General features: G+C 25.8%; 1 protein-coding gene across 2 annotated transcripts in view; it reads right to left on the bottom strand.

Annotated features, from left to right (window-relative positions):
* Positions 1 to 23,372, bottom strand: part of LOC100872236 (protein Wnt-2) — a 144,918-nt gene that overhangs the window by 64,469 nt on the left and 57,077 nt on the right. Inside the window, exons 1-2 of one of the 2 annotated variants that reach the window (XM_086915857.1) lie at positions 4,945 to 5,056; positions 1,688 to 1,908 (exon numbers count right to left, since the gene is read on the bottom strand). In XM_086915857.1, the coding sequence (XP_086771983.1) occupies positions 1,688 to 1,895 (208 nt within the window). In that variant the 5' untranslated portion in view covers positions 1,896 to 1,908; positions 4,945 to 5,056. Of the gene's footprint in view, positions 1 to 1,687; positions 1,909 to 4,944; positions 5,057 to 23,372 lie in introns of those variants that run through there. The other variant, XM_012485073.3, reaches the window with a different exon arrangement.

Genomic DNA, 23,372 nt, shown 5'->3' with positions numbered 1-23,372 from the left:
ATCTAACGAGGAATGTATTTCAAAATTAACCCCAACATATTTAAAAATATTCCAAATTGTCGTCCTTTTTTATCCTACTCGAGCAACAGTAGAATCTAAATCCTAAAAATTCTTTTCTGGATTGAAACGTACAACTATGCGAAACCTACATCGAACTCCAATAATTTTTTCTTCGAAACGTTCAACTTCCAAAGATTTATTAATACGATTTCAATATCAAATGATTAACTACCAGACAAGCGGTTTCACAGATATAGAATATAAATTAATAGACGACACGATAAAAGATTGGAAATCCTTAATGAAAAGACCATTAGTATGAGGTAGAGAGATGACCGACTAATGAAACACGGGTCTGACATCAGGCTCATTTATCTCCTTTAGTTTTGTAACAAATCCATATACGTGCACGTAAACGATCCGATTAAACGCCGATAATCGAAGAAAAGCTGGCTTTTTCGGTTAATGGCACTAAATTGATTCTTTGAATTTTCATGGAAACTTCTCTAATCTAATTCTATGCAGATGAATCTGATAAAAGGAATTATTTGATTAAGAATCAGAAATCTAACTTGTAATTTGTAATCTGATCTAAAAGTGTTAGAATATAACACGAAATATCGTTTTCATTAGAACTTTTTTGATAGAAATCAATTGATAAATAAGAATTATAACGATGTGTGATGATGTAGATTAGATATAAAATGTATGATATAATATAATTATTAATTGCATTATTATTAAATGTAAATAATATATGATAATAAATTGTTCAATAATTAAAAATGAGATATTTTAAAAAAAAATCATAAGAAATATCATAGATATATATTTATAAAAAACTTTGTTCATCTATAAAAAAAATTATTTGCATTAAATTACTTGATCCTCGATACAAAATAAATATATGAAATAGTGATTTTTTTTTAAATCATAAGTAATTTATTCTGTTATTTTTGGATTTATGAAAAAACTTCGTTTACAAAACTTTAAAAAGTTGATATGATATAAAGAGACTCATAATATGGTAGTAATCTTCTTTCTCTGAAATTTTAAAATTACAATGAATAGAAATAAGATTTTATATCGTGCAAAATTCATGCAACCGTATATAAATTATTTTGTAAATTGTATCTGTTCATATTTCTGATAAAAATTAAAATACTAATATAAAAACATATGACATATCGTGTAACAATAAAACAATTTTACACATAAATTCTCATGTATAAAATACCCTAAGTCCTAAGTTTAACAAAATATTTATAGCTCGGCGAAAGATCTTAGACAAAATTTACAAATTTACCCACAAACGATAATTTTAGAAAATTTGTTTACTAACTTTTGTTGTACTTTATACGAAAGTTAAAAATCAAATTATATATTTACGCATTTTTTCACCTAAGAATGATCGCCAATTCAACTAAAACAAATACGCGTTCCGTAAACACAGACGCGATATCTGGTTTCGTAGCGTACGAAATTTTTGCAAACGAAATAATCAAGACGATTAAAGCCAGTAGTTCACCCTGTATTCAACACACATCCAAGGCGGCACCACGCTCGAAATACCGAAGATATTCGCATCCATTACCGGTTGCACGGCCTTTTAGAGCGCGTTGAACGCGGGCGGCCCTTCACGGTATAATAAATAGCGGGCAGGCCGCGGTGACAGGACAATCCTTACCTACTACGACCACGTGGCCGAAGACCTGATCGTTCGCCACGTGGGAACAGTTCCAACGGTGATGTCTGAACTGATGTCGGCACTCGCGAAGTCCCAGTTCCGCGCCCTCGCCAACCGCGGGCATCGCGTGCGGCGCTTTTCTGCACTGCTCTCGTTGACTCTTCGCCAGGCCGGGTATACGGCCGCAGACGGCAGCCCCGATCACCATTGCCCCGACCACCCTGCAAATTTCACATTTTTACTTTTTATCTTAATGCAATTGTTTTCTCTTTTAAAGGTTTAAGTTTTTTAAATGTACGAGAGGATTGTTGTGAAGTGGAATATAATGGTGCAAATAATATTAGTAAATGGCGATTGAGATAATTGTTTCGATTTATAATCAAGTAGATCTCTTTCTTTTTTAATGTATTCTTCTATTGATGTTGAATTTTTTTGGGAAGAATTAAGAAGAATGCGAAGTATAATAATGCAAATTAATATTAGTAAACGGCTGAATTATCATTATTTTGACTATTCTGTAGATTTCACTCTCTTTTTATGATTTTTGTATTATTGTCGATAAGATTTTTTTTAAAAAGCTTGATACTTGAATTTTCCTATGTAAGTATAACGAGATTTCGTATGAGAGATTTATTTATGACACGAGGATTTATTATTTTAAAACAAGAAATGAAATGAAACAATAGTGTCAAATTAAAAATTAAAATTGAAATAATCTCGATAAGCGTTTATATATATTTTTAATAATTGAAGAAAATAAAGAATTTTAAAATTAACGATATGATATACTTAGCAGTTCAATTGGTAGAGCATAAGTGTTATTAATAATAAATTCTTGTATCACATCTTAGAAAAAATTATTGTTGCAGTTATATAATAACATAAATTTTAATGATACTAAGAATAAGGTTAATTTATGAAATTTATTATTGACAGATTAGAAAAATTAATAAAAAGTAATAATGTAAACATAGAAATAGAGAGTCACAATTTTATTTCATTAATTCCTTAAATTCTAATTAATAAAATTCAAATAGTTATTTATTTAAATACATGTAAAAATATTGCATAAATTCTGCATATATTAAATTCGTTTCTCTATAATTTATCCATCGAAGCGTTATTATAATGTCTTTTACATGAATTTCATTAGGCAACTGTGACTCTACATTAAAATTAATCCCAAGTTTCATAATCATTAATAAACTATAATTTATGTATACTCCCGCACATTCACAGAAAAAAAGAAACAAATAACATGTTTCTTTAATAAAAAAAATAACTATGATTTAGTAGAATTAGATTCTCAAAAGTTTCAAAGATTTGAGATAATTATTAACAACATTAAACACATTAAATATCACGTAATATCTATATCTTCTCATTAAAAAAGATTCTTTGCTTTACAAAATTACAAAATTATTCATCTTACAAACAATTTTTTTATTGAATTCAATCCATCATCTAAATTTACGTAAATTTTCAGAATGAATAACAAAATCAACAACGATCAAACGTGGCATTTGCCATTCCAAAAATTCGCAACGAATTTCTGATTCTCGATACGAAATCAATTTAACCCGAAACGTTATCACCATCGAGATATTGCCGGCCTCGAGTGGATTCATCGTGTACCATTTAGCGTGACAGCGACATTGAGAGATCCAGAAACGACGATCGGCAGTAGTGGGCCCACCTGATCGTACGACGAATTAAATCTCGATAAATTCGAACGTGTGAAAGTATGGAACGAGCGTGTCGACGAGGAATCAGCGGCGTGGTCGAGCGAGCCGACCCGTTCATTAGCATTTTAAGCTCTCCTGGTTGTCGTCGTGGTCGTCGTGCTACTTCGATTCCGGTGGTATATACGTTACACTTCGCCCTGCATGCGACGAAGGCGGTAAGAAAATTAACGACGCGACGTCACGATCTTTCTCCTTCTTCTTCTTTTTTATTCTATGCTCTGTCTCGTCTTATTCCTTCTTTTTTATTGCAACTGGAAATTCACGGATTTACGTAATTTTATTGCATGATTTATTGCGAACAAAGAAGTTTTCTGGGAAAGTTTTATGAAAGAAAATTTTATTACGCGAATTGATTGATTGAATAAATATTATTTATTTATGTAAAAATGTATATATTTATAATTTATTAATATATATTATTATTCTATTAGAATATTTATATCATGAATTACGAATCCTATATAAAGGCTATATATGTTGTCATACAAGGAAATTCTTCAATCTTGAAAAATTTAATTTTAATGAAAATTTTTATATATAATGGATTATGCATAAAAAAAATCTATTCAATTTCCAAATTTTCATCATTTTTTCATATTTTGCATAAAATTTCACTTAAAATTATTTTTTACAATGAGATAATCAAACATTAAAATTATCTAATTATTTTATAATTTTCAAAATTTTTTATTTTATTTTATTACTAGATTATCTTTAAAAAAGAATAGTAATAAAATAATACATTGATATTTCATTTATTATTAATAAAAAAATTGGTCTACATATAATCTATTATAATCTATATACTAATAATGTTTCAATATAACATAAAATTATTGTTGATAACACAACTTTTATAAGATACATAAAAATTTAGAATTATATATATATATATATATGTATATTATTTATCTAGAAATGTTTTCTTTTATTTTAAAAAAAATATAGAATATTCATTTCATGTAATAAGTATAAAAAGACAAAATTTTACATTAAATAATATAATAAATATAAAAAGCCAACATTTCAAGCAAATATTTCAAAAATAATTTATCCTTTCTCAAATTTTGCAATAAACGTATTCAGATCTTCTACTTAAAAACAATTACAAATTTAAAATAAATGTTTCTACAACCTATCTTTATCTTGAACGTTTCGAAAGTAGTCTTAACTTCATTTTGTGTCGAGTTTCGCAAGTGACTACGCAGATTTGCAGAACAAGCATTTAGAAATAGTCTCAAAACTATTAGGAGCACCTCATAAGCAACCACAGACTTTTGCAATTACTGTTAAAATCTCTAGTATTTAATCATTAAAAAAAAAAATTTTTTTAAGGACAGCATACATGTGCATATTTTATGTTATATGATAAATATCAAGCAAGTTGTGTGTCAATCTAGAAACGGAATAAACACCAGGAGACTAGTTTTATGATTTCTCACTCTGAAATACAGTTGTCAGTTTTTCTAAATTACCTGACAATCATCATCACAGTCTAGGCGACTTACTTACCACTACGGAACTAAATCTAATTTAATTTAAACGATCATCGAACTGAAATGCTCAGGTAGATATAATTAGATTGGGTCGATTGGGTGCACGTTTCGTATTAAAAAAAAAAAAAAAAAAAGTAAAATAAAAAATCTCACACCCATCCGTCATCTCGATTCTTATTTCGACATCTTCACGAGGGAGACACGGTTGATCACGGCATACTAAAAACGATTACCTGCCGACAAGCTGAAACGCGATACTCTCAACCTCCTACTGGTCCATTGCGTAATTTACATCTCATAAGTCAATGTTTTCGTGACGGTGAACAACGTTTCCAGAAACGCACGCGAGGCATTCCGTCGTGAAACCCTTTCCCATTCGAGTTGCCACGAATTTATGTAACGGAGAATAACAGAAATCGTACAAACAACCGATGAAACATCGTTGAAATATGGTATTCGATGGGATTTTCATCGTAATTTTATTAATGGTTTCCGCTTACCGGAATTTCGAGTAAGTATTTTACATTTAAACTTAAAATGAAAATTATTGAAATTTTAATTATTTTATTGTATTTTGATAATTTATGTTCTTTTAATTGAATATGATTAACTAATCTTTAAACAATATTTGTTGATTATTTGTTGTACAGAAATTTATTTTATCTATTCTTGTGTATATTTTCCACTTAATCTTTAGAAATTAAGTGAATTTCTTTAATTTAATTTTCCCATAAAGATTCTGTAAAGATCAGAACAAATGATAATCAAAACTAATCGAAAATTATATGGAATATGTGCAAAAGATGTTTCATTACTCATCATGATTTTTAGTAAAAAATTTTAAAATTGTCTTTGTCCATGTAACATTAATTAAAATTACATCGATATTCTATATGTTATATTTTGTCAAATTGTGATTATAAAAATGTATGATTATATGATGTATTTATAACAATTGCAAAATCAGATTGTAAATTTTTGTAATAATTTCTTGAATGAATCCCAATGTTCATCACAAACATCACAAATTTTATTTGTGCCATGATTAATTTAAATAATATTGAATATTAATTTATTTTTCAAATAAATTATTTTATTACTTGATACCACTAAAAAAATATAGAAGTATTTTTTACATAGAATTTATATTTTCCGAAATCATTTTTCTTATATCCAAGTCTAAATATATTTCTTTTTAAATTTTGCAATTCTTTCCCTAATTGTAGAAATCTTACGAAGAACTTTGCCATTATTAGAAAATAATTTTCAATACCAATTATACCAATTTCGAGTGCAAACCGATATTTTATCATTCATACGGATACATTATCATTCAAACGGAATAAATCACAAAAAAAAAAAAAAGAAAGAAATCTATCATTCTCAGTAAAGAAGAAGTATTCACTCTACAATGTACACAACGTCACTATCAACCAGCCGTATCACGTGTTCATTCAAGCAACCCTTCCCCCACTCCATCACCCCCTGAAAACCCGGCTTCAAATTAGCCTTAAACATAGCCTTCTCGCCAAGTGTTAAAACCAACCGCTCCCGCGACGATCCATCATCGCTCGTGGTCGGAAGGAAAAAGGGCGCCAAATTCAAACAGGCCCGCGGCGCGGCCATTCATCGATCCGTAGGGTAGATTTTGGACCCCCGTAAACGGTAATAAATAAATGTCCTACGTTACCGGTTGTCGTCTCGTTGTTAAGCTCGGGACAAATGAAATATATTATCGTCGTGAACAACCACCGCATCCATCGACATGGCGACACGTAACGAAAGAACCGATCGTTGAGGGGAGCCCTCTTCTGACATCGTTTGCGCGAGAAAGGAGAGAGGGAATGAAGGGGATGGTGGACAGGTTGCATTTCTGAGAAGCATGAAATTGCGACGATTACGCCTCGTCCCCGGGGCGAGAGTTATTTGCATTGGAATGCATCGCGCCGCTCGGTGGCCGAAACTTACCACGTGGAACGATCTACAGGGTGTCCTGATGAACGTGAGAAGTTGCCACGGGCCGCGTGCCGTGCGAAAATGAGAGAGAGAGAGAGAGATTGGCCCGAGGATAGTGCATCTTTTCGGTTCTTTCCTTTGATTTTGTTTTCTGTCTTTGTTGACGTGAACGTAGAGGAGAAATGACGTGATGGGAGGTGGATGGATCGTGCGTCTTCCGTGATTTTCGTCGGCCGGGAAGACATAATCGCGGTTCTTGTCTCGGTGAAGACGTATCGTGTTAGAGATACTGACGTTGGACGCGTTTGGTTGAAGGTTGCTTTTCTCTTTAGATTTGATTTCGTTTTCTTTCTCTTTTTTTTTTTTTCGATGTCGTAAGTTATATCGATTTAATTTGAAGAAATTTTCCACGTGAATTCGATTTAATTTTATTTGTGTTGGATTTTATACGAAGATTTATTTATTTTTGTGAAACGAGAGATGATTTTAGATCACAAAATGTATTGCATATGATAAAAATAAATAAATAAACGAATCTAGAAAATAAATAAAATATTTTAAAGCATTTTTTAAGTAAAAATTACGATATTATTCTTAAATATTATCTGTAAATATTATCTCAATTTAATTAATGAGTTAGATTCGTCATTTTGCACTATCGCATAACGAATTTAACTTGTCAAATGTACTCAAGAAATTAAATATTGTACTACCCATAGCTTGCTTACTTGTAAGTTTTTCTTTTTTTTTTATTTTAGAATTCTGTTTTTTAGCATTGTAATTAGAAAAAGTAATTCCAAGAATGTACTTATTTTTTTTCTTGAATTTTAAAAAAGTTATGATATATGTCAAGTCTTAATAATAAATCTCGGGTTAAAAGAAAATTTATTTTAAAATGAAAATCTCTCATAAGATATGTATCTTTTCAAATTAATCAAATTTTAATGAAAGAATCAAGTTTTTGAATATTAAGATTTATAATGATAATATAAAATAAAATTGCTTTAAAAATAGAATTTCAAAATAGAAAAACATGACAAAGAATTTCATCAATATTTTTAAATAAAAATTAAAAATTTGAAAAAGAATTCTCTATGTATAAGATAATAGTTGTTATTAAACGAGGTTAATAATAAATATATTGTTTTCTAAGAGTAATATTGAATAATAAGAACAATGAAAAAAACTAAAATTTTGATATTATCAAATCACGATTTGATAAGCTTAAAATAAATGCATGAGCACAAGGGCGTGAAACTCGAAAAGAGTACGTTCGCATAGTTTATAACACGGTCATTATTGTCATTTGTTATTCCTAATTAGAAACGCTTAATGCTACAGCGCCCTTAGGGCTTGTTTTCAATGAGAGGCTCATGCTGATACTAATTATTCATTTGCCTTACCGAGTGAACCGAGTAATTACCATCTACTCTAATGTAATTACTTGCAAGCTCTTATGCTCCCATTTAAGATCACCTTGACGTCATTAAATTTCTCGCCCGATGAGATTGTAAATATCCTTTTTAATTATAATTTCATAAATAATATTTTCCAACTCTCGATATCTTGTTTTTTCAACTTATTGTTTTAATTTATATTGTTTAAAATTTCATTCTATCTTTTCGTATCGATATGTAATAAATTATATTTAAGTTGAATGTAAATAAAAATTGATTTATATTCGGTCAAATATAAACGATTCGATTCAAATAAATATTGTTGTGGGTTGTTAAATATGTATACGTATTCTAATATTCGAATAATATAATAAGCAGGCACAAAGTGATTTTTTATAAAAAATTAAGAACAATTAGAATAAAATTTTTTTATCCGAGTCTTTATTTTTATTTGAAAATCAAATTTCAAAATTCTTTATGTATAAACGAAGTCGCTAATTAATAATAATTATTATTAAAAAAAAGTAGAAAAAATAATAAAAAGAATAAAATTTCATTGTTTAATTTTTTATTCTTGAGAAAATCGATTATTATTCTTCATTTTTCTGGTTATAAATATTATTGTTTATTTTAATTTTACTATTAGATTTATTTATTTCAATTAAAATTCTAAATTATGATGAATTTACTTTCAATATTTTATCAATTTGAATTTCACTTTTGGAAATTATTTATTATAAATTATTTAATCATTCTTTTTCTAATTAAAATCATTTAAATTGTAATTAATAGAATAAGTAATTATTATTATAACTTCAAATTATAAATATAATAAAATTATAAAATATTATATCAAACATTTATAAAGATAATCTATTTCTAAAAAATACGTAAATTTATTAAAATAAATTATTTTTTTCATCGTAGATATATCTATACTATAATAATTATACGAGTTTTGTTTGATCGATATAACGATGGAATTACAAAACGTAAAAATAAGTGTCAGAAAGATAATACAAAGTTAAAAGGTAAAATTATTAAAACAATTTTAAATGATATGACATAATATCATGAAAAATCAAACGAGATCTTTCATCTTTCTTTTGAATTTCTAAATATTCTTCGTCAACACTAACAAACCGGTAGAATCGATCGAGCATTTTCCTATCGCAAGAATCGAACGAGAATCTCGTTACTATCGTTTTACAAAATTAATATTCCGCGTGAACAAATGCGGTGACACAGATTTCGCATCTCGCTAGTCGAATTCTCTTTTAAAGAATCTCGTGCCGTTGTACGACGCGTTTAGTATGCCAGTCAGGCGACCAAGAACAACGGACTCGTGTGCATGTGCTCGGCAGCGATACATACGTACCCATTAGCGAGTAATGTATAACATTACGCTCTGCTCATACGGAGGCTAATGGCGAGTTATTTGCAACAGGCCACTTCACCATCGGTGGACCACCGCTCTTTAAAACCGCTTTACTATCATAGTATTTTTAACAGGAATGAATTCATAGAACTCGAATTCGAAATTTTGTCGCGAAATTGTCGAAACTCAGAATTATTTTTTTTCCTCTTTTTTCCAAGAAAGGGACTATCGATCTTGCCAGAAATTCTTCAAATTTCAATGATCCATTTTTTATGAAAATTTCAAATTACAAAAATGCAGCAAAATGATTTCGAAATTTTGAGTCATGCTTAAGTTTTAACAATATATTCATTTCGAATTAAAATGATTTGAATATTGTTAGTCTGGAGATATAATTATAGATAGAATTATTAATCGGTTGTTTTTTTCTCTGTTTAAAATAAATGTTTAAAAATAATTCTGAGTTAAATTATCATTGAAATTATTTTTCTGTAATGAAATTTCTAAAGAATTGTAAAATAATTTTCTCTTAAAATATCATAATTGTGGTTTATAAAATAAATCAAACAATTCTTGTAATATATAAAAACTTTTGTCAAATTTTATATCTTAATTTTCAATCCATTTTTTACAATCATATCTATTTAATATCAATCGAAGAAATTTCACCAAAAATTTCGCCAAGAAATGTATACGACGAATCTTCCAAGAATATCTATTTTTAGGTCTCTTTATTACCCCAATGACCATTTGCACCGATCATTTCAAAACAACTGTTATTAAAGATTTCACGTTACTCAGAGCACGAGTACTCAAACTCGCAACTCATTATCACCAACTCATCCGCGAACGATAAAACGAGGCGAGCACCAATTCGCAATTTCAAGGAAGCAGAAAGCGGATCAAAGTGTCGAGAAGCAAGAAGAAAAATCGATGGAAACGATCGGGCTCGTGCTACTTTACATAATATCCTCTTCACAGGCTACAGTTAAAATGCCTTTCACGGTGTCGAGCCGTATCCTCGAAAGTTCTCGCTTGATTCGACGCCCCTTTTCGCCATCGATCGATCATTATACGCGGCTTTCCACGCGTTCCCCGCGCCAACAGCGCCGCCCAAAGCGGAATCCTTTCCTCATCGCGAATCATTTTTCCATTTCGCGTGGATTTCGAACGGACAACTGGCCTGGCAATCATTTTTACCGCAGACGTTTCGAGAACTTCTGGTCTCTGCTCAGGAATGCGAATTATCTCCTTCTCTTTCTTCTTCTTCTTTTCCTCAGGCTGTTACTTGAGGCGATCAGGCTTCGACACTTCCGCTTCCTTGTAAGCGCTTTCAATGACTTTAGAGGAGTCGGCGGCCCGATCGGTGGTTGGGATTGTAATTTTGTGTAATATGATTTCAGATTAAAGCGATTCCAGTAATTTTTTGCGAATTTTAAAATTGATGATATCTCGAACTACTCAAGTTTTATGCAATTGTTTCTTAGATATTTAAATTTTTAAACTTTCCAACTTTTTAATTCTCGAATTTTCGGATTTTTCCAGTTTTCAAATTTTGAGAATTTTTATAAAGAAATATTTCTTACGTTTCATTAATATTGATTAATATACGTGATATGGTTATTTTATGGTTTATTTATAAATTTAAATATTTGGAAGAATGATACGAATAATACAAAAAAATAGTTTAGACAAAATTTATTTTAAAGATTTATATATATAGTATAGTTATATAAAGAAATTATGTAATATTAATAATTTTTTATATATTATTTTGTCATATGAAAGTCAATTTTAATTTTTTAAATGAAATTATATAATTTTTATTTTATTAATACAATTCGTTATTTTTTAAAATAAGTGTTATATAAAATTATTTATGTTAAAATAATGAATAGTTTAAAAGTATTATAATTTGAAGTTTATAAAATTTATCATATGAAAAACAGTTCTTTATTTTTTGTATTTTCTATATTATTTTATATGAGAAGTTTTAACAAATTCATATGATAAATTTCATGTTAAAATATCTCCTAAATTAATGATTTTTCAATATAAATTAATACTTTTTTGGAAATAATGAATTTCATCGATTACTGTAATAAAAATTAGTTTTTAAAAAATTAAAAAAATAATCTTTTAATTTCAATATGGTCTCTATTTTCTTCAATTTATTCAATTAAAAAATTATTAATATCGCAAGATGTAACTGTATACTCTAAAAAATAATTTTTATCTAAAACATTTTTTCGTGTTATTCGTGTTATTTTTTCAAATATTTGAATTAAGTATTTTCAATTCAAACCGAATATACTATATATTTTTACAATTTCAAATATAAAAAAGAAATAATTGTTAAAAATTTGTTGTAAATAAGTTTCTAATAATTTTTCAAAATTTTATTACTTGAATTTTATACTATTTATATTCTCAATAATGTTAACAAATTTTTTATCACAACAATAGAATAGAATTTATCAAAAAATAAAACAAAATTGAAAATTCATATTTGCAAGATGAATATTTCTTAGTTTTTGAATATTTTTCTATATTAAAAAATTTATGCAATTTGAATTTTTAAAAAATGAAATCCCTAATTTTTATAACAAAAATCGTTTTTACATATTATCTGTTGTAAGCATATTATTTTTTCAAAAATTCATCTAAGAAAAATTCTCTTATCTGAACCTTGTCTCTGCAGATAAATTTTGAATAATGGAGATTCTATTGTATTTTATATTGTTCTTTACTTACTGTTTTGCATAGAATAAGATTTAAATTTTCCCTTCTTTCTCATCTCTATAACATAATGAATCTCATTTAAATTCTTTCATTACTTTTAACTCACAATCTCTTTCGATTCTTATCGAACAATAAAAGTTCGTTTAACGAACAATTCAGTTGACCATTCATACTTACTTATAATAATATTACTTGTATATTTATTCGTCAGATATTAGTTGCGAGAATAGACAATAAAATATATTCAAAATGTTATTAAAAAAAAAAAAAAAATTTCAAGATATATATGCCTTGTAGTTACACCATTTACGATACACATTATCGCTTCCCTTGTTTCTTTTTCTTCAAGGTGCATCGTAATTACATTGAGAGTTAAACCTTTATTATCCGATTGCTTTCGCTGTGATTCGTTGTAATTTGTGATCATAAATCCTGGATCTTAATATGATTTATATTTAAATCAGCTTTACGTGATATTCAATGGTCGGGGTAAAATACACCAGGATAAAAGCGTAAATAAGATAAGTGCAGACTAGTGTGAACAGAATAACTTTGGAATGGCCTTCGAAGATATGCAGTGTGCAACATGCGTCGTTATTTCTTGCGATTATCGGTTATGATTGTGATCTTGTAACCGAGATACATTTTGTGTCCAAGATACTTTCAAAATTTGCATTCAATCTGAAGCAAGGCTTTAATTTTTTAAGGTTCTATTATGTACATTGTGATAGTTTCCCAGTAAAATTTTTCATTTTCAATTTTTTATTTTTCGATTCGTAGAGATTATTTATTGTGTGAAGGCTCTAATAATTTTACGAAGAAGATTATTATTTTATTTTATAGTATTATATATATTGTATATATTATACAATATTTTAAGACAAATTTATGTGGCAAATTGTATCTCAAAAATCGTGTTGAATTTTTCATTTTAAATTTTATTGTACATTACTTTTTAATAATCAAAAATATTTTTTGTTATCTTTGATATATGGAATGTTTCAATTTTTTCCAGTCATATTTTGATAATGTAATTATATAATAATAATCATATAATCATATAAGCATAGACAATTGAAAGCATTATTAAAGAATTATAATATTATTTATAAAAATGATTATATAGATGATTATAAAAATGACTAGCAATTAATTATAAAATACCAATATTTATATGTAGATCAGATTAAGTTAAGTTATAGTAAGTTATCAAAAGATATAATAGTATTTTTACAATTTTATTTCAAAATGTGCATTATTATTGTCAATATAAAGATGATAGTAATAAAATGATAGATATTTTAAAATGTCTAAAAATATCACATCTTCTGACAACTATTACGTATAAATATTACTGATTTAAAATAATAACACATATTGTTTGCTTATTTTGTTTTATTATAATAATAAGATTGTGGATATTTATTGTGGAAATTAAAATTTTTTAACAGAAATGGAAGAACGAAATAAAGATCCGTTTCATCTTTTAAATGTTAAAATATATATTTTACTTTGGACATTTTTCTCATTTTATTATATCATGTGCATTCTATAGATTTTTATGCATGAACAATCTAATTATAACTTTTTAACAATGGTGCATGTTTACATGACCAATTTTCCTTTATTTTAATCTGTAGAAAAGATTATTATCAAAGTATGGTCAGAAAAAACTGGGATATCTTGTATATCAATGGATATTAAGTATCATAAATATCCTGAAGAATTAGAAAAAAAATATGAAAAGATGAGATAACAATTTCTACTTTTTGGTAGCCCAACTCAACGTATTACAAATGGTTTCTGAATCACGATTCCAAACCTATCAAGCTTTCAGTATGTCATTAATCTTGAGCCCTCGTTTCACGAAATTCCAAATCGATTCAGAGAATTTTTATGCGGCTTCCAACAGAGGTTTCTCCCTTTTTCTCTCCCTTCTCTTTTTTTTCATTTTGATCTATGGAGCACGCGTCTTTGAACAGTTGCTAACTGGTACTCGTTAGAGTAATGGAATAATCTACGGGGAGCCATTTTTTTTCGAGAAAATTATACAGTAGTCTCCGGTTCGACGAGTCGCTCTTCGGCAAACCAGGTTTTTGTCGTGCAGACCGCGACTGGAAAATCGATTCTATTAAATAGTGGAATAAAGGATCGTCCGATTGTGGCTGGAGATTAAGAGATTCTCTATGAAATGAATTTTTTTCTATCGACGTATCATTATATGGGTAATTGAATTTTGAAAATATTTAAAAAAAATTTTTTTCTTTTATTAGTGTATTTAAGGATAATAAGTTTAAAAAAAAAAATAATATTAAAGTTTTTGAAAAAAATTTTTTTTTTTAATTTTAAAAAAGAAAAATTTTAAAAAGTAATAAATTTTCTTCCACTAATGTGTGCTAATAAAATATAAAAATTCTAAAAATATATTATGAATTTTATTTTACTTTAATTTATTCTTTAGTTATCTTGCAATGTAAGATTGCTTTATAATCAGGGAAAAATAAATGAATATCATGATGATATAAAAAAAAAAACATTTTATAAATTTTTTTCTTTTATTATTATTAATATATCTTTATTATAAAAATTATTAAAAAAATTATTAAACTAGAGAACAAAATTATTTGAATATAAAAATAATCTTGAGAATGATATGCAATGCAATTATTAATGCACAAGAGAGAAAATAAAAATATACAAGCGAATCGAGTGAATCAAGAGTAAAATATTGTAGAGATTATAAACGCCATAAATATTCGAGTTCTAGTTAATAGGATCAAAATAAAAAAGATATAAATCAATTCTTTTTCTTCAAAGCGATCTCTCATATTCTTAATCCGCGTCACGTCCATTTAGTACTTAAACGGGTGTCAAGAAATTGTAAGGAGTTTCATATAACGCTTTTTTCAAACGAAAATCACTGGTAACTTTGCCATCGACAAGAGAATTCGTTTCGGTTGACATAAATCCCTACATAGAATGATGCATGATACTGGCAGGACGTTAATGCTTGATATACAATCTGATGTGTTATAAAGCGATTCTTAAGATTCGTATTCATATATAATTTTAGAAATTTTCAAATATAAAAATATCCAATACTATTAAACTAAAATTAAATACAATATAAATTATGGAACAAAATTTTAAAATGGAAATGAAACGAGAAATGAAATCATTTTTTCAAATAGGCACGATTTATATCCGAAAGTCTCGATTATTGATGATACAAACATTATAGTTACCTTCGCGGTCACGGATTATTACTATAAAATCGAAGATTGCCATCGTTAGTCAACTATTTGCATGCATGTCCATCCTGCTTACCAGTTAATTGTTTGCATTTTATTTCGCATTATCTTCGCTATTTTCTATTGACTACAATCGTATATTTATTCATATACAATACTTGCATTGTTAGTTGAATGTTATTTTTTTTTTTAACAATTACCAACGAAATTACTTTATCAAAATTTTTGTTGAACTGTATCGATAAAAATATAACAAGATATTTGAAAATCATAATAGTATTTAATTGATAGAAAATGGAATTTTTTTTTTATTATTTTAAGTTAAATTATTTCGATATAATTTAAATAAAATTAAAGCCAACATAATATTGAAATCAAAAAATATAAATATAAAGATATACGAAGATAATTGTATTTTTCTTAAATATTAATTTCTAAATATTTTCAACATTTCAAAATAATTTCTATATGATTTATGTTACGATTATGATACCATTTTCAAATAATATAATACAAATTACTTTTTTTAAAAATTAAAAACTATATAAAATTTTGTTAAATTTTAATGAAAAATTTTCTATTATTTCTTCTCTTAAAAATATATTTTTTTATTACAAGTTTTTTCTTTTTTTAATTTTGAAATTTATGAAATAATTATATGAAATAATAATATTGTTATATATAATGGCTAAGAGTTTTTAAACAAATTGCATTAAATAATTCTCAAATGTGTATGTCAACTTATTCCTATATATATAAGAAATCTTCAGTATTCTTTTTCCTAAAGAAATATTACCTTTAATTTTGCTCTACATAAAAATCTACGTTATTAATATAATTTTTATTTTCTTTATTAATTTGTTTAAAAATCTTAACTTTAAAGACACATACAAAACTACTAAAATAAAACATTTTTATCTTTCGTTTATTGTAAATAATTTTTAAGAATGATTCACAGCTTCATATATGAATGATGACAAAGAAAAAAATTCTTGTTTCGAAACGCAATAATTCTAAAGAAAGAATTCTCGACACCGCATTAATTCCTTCCAATATCCATTCGTTATTCACCGGCATTGCATCGATGGAAATGGAATTTTCTGACGCTTGTCGTTTGAATCAAGATCTATACATCCATTACAAGCGACAGTATATGTTGAAATCGTTGGAATAGCAGATGCGGAATCAAACTGTGTTCGCTTCACCAATCTCCTTCCACGATATCTCGATAACGTTGAATGATATTATGGGAATTCTCTTGCCATGGATCTGAATGTTAACTTAGTAACAGTAACTATACTAACTCATCGGGAAGTATTTGCATGGTAACACGTGTAAATGCGACCGATCGAATCTCGTTGTATTGGAGAATCCTGGAATCGTGTTTTTTTCTCGCCTCTGTCGAATATTTCTTAACAAATATTTCTATCGTAACTAATTTAGAGAAAGGATTTGCTATAAATTTAGATTACAAATTTCTTGGAATGTATCGTTTAATGATATTTGTTATAAATAATTCTTGCTTATCAAATTAGCTTATTCAAAGATATTGCCTACTATATCTTAAAATTATAACATGTTATAAATGATTAATTATTTTCACTTTAAATTGTATACAAAAATGTAGATAATCATTGTATACAAATCATTAGTATTTGAATCATTACAAATTCTTAATGGTAGGCTGCGGATTTTTATACAAAATCAAATTTTTACGAAAATATAAATAAATAAATTCTGAAACTTAAAATGAATCGTAAAAAGAGATTTTTATATTTTAAATATTATAATGCGTATTATATTGTTTAAATAAAGTGAAAGCTTAAGTAACTTTGTATTGAAATTTCTGCTGTAATTTTATCACATTAAAGTATTTAAAAATTATTCGAAACCAATATTTTTACAATTCTTCATAGATCAATATCATTAACTGTTTGAAACTTTAAAGCCAGAAACAGGATTTTATAATTCTATTATTATAACTCTATTCAAAAACAATCTTCTTAACAATTATTATTACCAATATGCTTCCGCATTAAAAGATTGATCAATCTATTACCATCATATCCAGTACTGTTCTAAAAAACTGTTCCAATTTTTCCAATACTATATACTTAACCGCACTTAAGAATCACAGAGATAATATACTATGTATAATAGAAAGCGAAATATTTATGATTACCGATTTTTACATCTAATCCCGTAACCGTAATATCTTTTAATATCAGTATATCAGTATATTCAACGATGCAAAAGCTATTTGAATTTCATTATCTGATTCGAAGCAGCAATCACTTCCCTCATGCCCAACTCACAAATATGTCCATATTTCTAAAATGTTTTTCATATCGAGTATATAAGTATAAGGTGATTCATAAATGCATACTTTATTGGACAAATCTGAAGAAACTTAAGTATGTAGGACGTATATATTTATAAGAAATCTTTTTTCTTATTTATTGTAGTGTGCAAATTTACTTCCTGAAGTAGAGAAAACCTATGTAATACGTTCTACTTTTAAAGAAAAATTGAATAATGTATAAATTGAATATTCTTTTATTCTTTTTATTTTTTAATTCTTTATTTTTTTTCCTCATTTTGAAATGACATTAAATATTTATTTTTTAATTTTCTAAATTTCTTCTCTATGTAGAAATTTTTTGCTTATGAAACAAATAGATAATGATAGAAAATAATTATATTTACAAATTTTTTTTTGTTCCTTTTGAAGTGACATTAAGTATTTACTTTTTTTTATTTATAAATTAATATATTGATGAATCAATAATCGATTGATATATCAAAAATATATTGTATAATTCAAAATATATATCGAATATATAATATCGGAAAAATATCATTTATTACGTAAATTTATTTTTATAAAATTATATAAAAGTCATTTCATAATTCTTAAATAATTGCTATTGTTTATATAAAAAAGTTCAGCTAAAATAGAAATCGTTCTACAAAACGTTATGTAATATATGTTTTAGTATAAAGATATTGGATATCTTTCTTGTGATTTTACAGAAAAAATTATTCAAAATTTCTTCAAGTTTTCAATTACAACTAAAAATTTTATTAGAAATATTATAAATTTGTAACATTAAAATTTTTAATATATTCAATTATACAAATTGAATGAGAAATTTAATATCAGAAGAAAAATATACAAATAAAAATATTCGTTTACATTGTTTGTATAAAATGTTTAAAACGTTTAATGTGAAAAAATTGAATTAATGAAAAATATGTATTTGCACAAAAATTGGCAAATTATCATAATTTAAAATATTATAAAATGATTGGATTTGCATAGAACAGATTTAAACAAGAATTAAAATGTTATGCTTTATAATTTTGAAACGTACATATTATTTTTTGTACAAAAATAATAATTTATACAGTTGAATTTCTTTAATAATCCTAGCAGATTTAAAAAAATATATCTAAATTATTTCTTTTTTTTTTTAAAAATCTGATAATCATTATTATTTTGTTATATTTATCAGAACTTGTCTTTCATATCATGATTATTTTTACAACTATAATAACACGTTTTATTAATATCTATTTAATTTTCTCCCATATTTAACAAGAAAATTTCATTTAAAATATTTAATTAATTGCTAAGCTATATGTATATTTTAAAATATTGATATATAACATATTTGATATAAGATAAAAAAATTATATAATCTTCTTTTTTTGAAAAGTTGTTGTTTTAATTTTTTTAAAATAACTTTTACTTTTCCTGAAGAGTAATTATAAAAATATGATTTTATTTGGATAAATTATTTTTTATAAATTACGATAAAAACTTTTATCGTAACAATGGAAATACCAACTAATAAACTTTTATATCATGCTAATGAAAAAACATTTAAATGATTAAAATTAAAAAAAATTTAAATAATTAAAATGATCTTCATTTTGATCAAGAATATGCAATTTAAAATAAATTATTTTTATTAAAAAGTTTTCTTGGAAAAGAAAAGTTTTCTTGTACAAAAAGAATTTTACGCAAAATGACTGTAATAAAATATTATTGCTAGAATAAGATTCGTTAGAACAATAATTTTCCAAAAAGTGTATTACATAGTTTCTTTTCTTCTAAACAAGTGCATTTGTGAATCAACCTGTATATGCATACATATGTATGTGCAATGATGAAGTAGAAAGATCGAGAAACCAGTAGCAACTTTGTTAATTATGGAGCATTCGATGCGGGAACACCAATGATTCAATGAACCGATATAATCTTGCCATGGAGCTAACCAACGTGTATAAGTAATGGCACTCGTGTTGATTCGTAGTTGTCGTTTCATTTCTCTTCGTTTAATGAAACATTTTGAGAGAGTTCGCATAGCGGAACGACTGAAAATGGGAATATCGAATACCAGGTAATTGGCAAAGACGTAGAAAAGGCTTGCGACACTAGCGCGTGGTCGTGGTTCGAATCGGAAACACGTGAAAAAATGGCGATCTAACAGAATGTTAAGTTTCGTTCCGAAGCATAATCGTGCACCTAGATAGGATAACGCGATAAATCGAATGAAAATCACAGAAATTAGCAAATGATCGTGCATTTCCACACGGTGAAAGCTTATCTGGTTTTTTGTAGATTTGTAATCTAATGCTCTAATGATGGAATAATGCGTGATGATTAGGTTCTTTTTGCGGAGAAAATTACGTAATATGAATTCTTGTTGTAGACAATTTTCTTTGGTTGAATTTATTGCTCCTACTTATTCACATTAGATTGTTCAGAGTATTTTTAATATTTGCAATACTGTAATTTGTATTCTTATTGAGTTTTGATTTATGGATGAAGGAAATAAATTGAGAGTTATTATTGTTAAAAAATTATTATTGTATTCCGTTCTTTAAAATATATGTATTTCTTTTCACAATTAATTATTAATTATTATTGCTTCAGTAGAGGATAACATTGTCTTTAAACACTTATTCTCTACGTTCCTTGTTACAGAAATATTATATTTTCAAAAATGTATTTGAACAAAGTTGAATATACTTTATTTGAAAATAATTCTAATTTATTTTCAGAAATAAAAAATAAAAATTCAAATAATAAACTATTTCAAATGTTAAACAATTTTATGAGTAAAGAAAGAAGTAATTTTATTTTATGAAAATATTTAGAAATAAATTATTTTCGAATAATTTTTTATTTCAATTTAGATAATCGTGTAAATTTAATTTTGATAAGAAATTATGCTGTGATTTGTTATTTTATTTGAATAATTAATAATATATATTATATATTATATATATTTAATATAGAGATATAATTATAATAATAATAAACTTTTATTCTGATTTAGTAATAAATTTAATGGTTAATATAATATATTTACTTTCAAAATTATTATTTATTACTTCAAATAAATTATTTTCGCTTCATTTCATCAGAAAGATATTCATATAAATCTATCATTATATTATAGAAAATGAAAGCAATTTTTCTAGATGATATAATAAAATTAAAAAATAATCGAATAATTATACGAAATTATTCAAATAAAAAATAAAATAAAAGATTTCATTTTAAAATCAAATAATATAATAATTTAAGAAAATTATTTATTCCTTTAAATAAGTTAATTAATATATAATTATTTTAAGTAATATATAGCCAAATAAAATAATATATTATTTTAATAACATTTCTCAGATACTTTGATTTAATATTTAAATTATTCGAAAATAACAAAAATAATTCTAGATTCTGTTTTATGAGATTTATTATGAGATTTTACTGATAAATTCGATTAAAATATTAAAATTCGACAAAATATTATATTTAAAAACATGTTATTATATTTAAAAACAACTCTTTTCATTTTTTAAAGAAAATAATGAGATATTTTATGATAATATTTTGCATCATTTTCGAAATAAGAATATATAAATATATATTATGGATACTCATTTTACCTGTTCATTTCATTTTAAGAAATATGTTAACCTTGTATAGTGATTTTATACAATGACTGGCGTAAAAAAGTTAAATTTACAAAAAAATATTGGTCAATAAATAATGTTTCATAAGATCCTTAAAGATTTTAATATATAATTTAAAAAATTAATTATATAATTAATAAAAATAATAAATAATAAAAAAATTATTTTTAAAATTTTTTTTTGAATTGATGGAAAATAAATAATTATACTTTCATTAAATTTTGCATTTTTATCTTCACAAAGATAAAAATGTGATACAACAATGAAAATTATATATTAATATATATAGTAATGATATTATGAATGAAAGAAATGTGCAAAAAAATGATTTAAAAAGATTTTTGTGATGGAGATTTCAATCTTACTTATGATTAATATTTGGACAGATTCATCGAGATTAATAATAATTAGAAATAATTTATTTTTGAAATGAACTCAAATATTTCATTAGGTATCTTATAAAAGTAAATAAATGTAATTATAATTAAATGATTTATTTAACATTTAAAAAAATAATTATTATTTACTGTTACTATTTGTTATTTGATTTCGATAAAACTAATTTCTTAATATACGATGTTAAATATATATTGTTATATATATAATATATTATATAAATTAACATTATACATGCTTATGATTATTATTATATTTATTATTCAATAAATATTTGGAAAATTATTTCAGAAATAAAATTTTTTTTACTAAAAAGCAAATATTATTTTTTCCCTTATTTTTAAATTATTTTTAAATTAATAAATTTTAATAACTCTGCAATAAACATTTTGAAAGTGAAGAAAAATCTTCGAATAATTTTCTCTTGCATGTACTCTTGGACAATATTTTCTCCATACATATTGATTACAATCTTTTGATTCGTAATAAATTAATAGGATTCTTATATTTTAAACCAAACGTTGTTAGTTTTATCGTTTTCAATCTTTATTTCTCTTCTTATTTTTGATCCTTTGCATTCCTGTTTTTTTTCAATTAACTTTTACAGCAATTCTGAATTTAAACTATCCAATGATCAAATGCTTTGAATGCTAATTGAAAAATTAAATCGTTCAAGAATGCCGTCTTCTTCAACGATTTGTTGCCAATTACTATAACAGAATAGAAAATAAATTTCACTAAAGTTTTAAAAATGAAAATTAAATTAAATTAAAATCTTCTTCCTTATTTCGATTTCTCAAAATAGTCATTTTCATATTGATCAAAAACAAATTCGCTATTTGCCATTTTGAAATAATTTATTTTCAATTTTTCGACACAATAAAATAATTTTTTCGCTTCATACATTTTGCTTAATTTTTATTCATACATTTACAGTACCAAATATTGTCTGTGCTTAATACGTGTACATATATTATCTACGAGTACTTAGGAGCGGAAAGAGTTAAAACAACAAATGTATTCTTCGCGTTAGAATAACAGAGCAATATTATAGCAAATAAAATTCAATTATTTCTACGAATTATTATATTTACATTACATGAATTTTTCCATTAGAAATTTTCAAAAAGCGAATTTGAATAAAAAGAACGTCATACAAGTAACTTTCAACAATAAGAAAGTGACTTATATACTCTGTCCTGCTTCACACTTTCTCCATAACAGGAACAAGTGATTATTTATAAAAATATAACGAAACTGATGAGAATTTGAATTCTAAAGTGCGCACGTGGGACGTGCATCGAGACAAAAGAAAACAATGGAAAAACGCGTTGGA

The sequence above is a fragment of the Apis florea genome, unplaced genomic scaffold, assembly GCF_048593485.1.
Source record: "Apis florea isolate Af1SG1 unplaced genomic scaffold, ASM4859348v1 contig_3798_pilon, whole genome shotgun sequence".
In the NCBI taxonomy this organism is placed as follows: domain Eukaryota; kingdom Metazoa; phylum Arthropoda; class Insecta; order Hymenoptera; family Apidae; genus Apis; species Apis florea.
The sequence above is the reverse complement of the archived record's forward strand: the minus strand, read 5'-3'. Positions and strand labels throughout refer to the sequence as shown.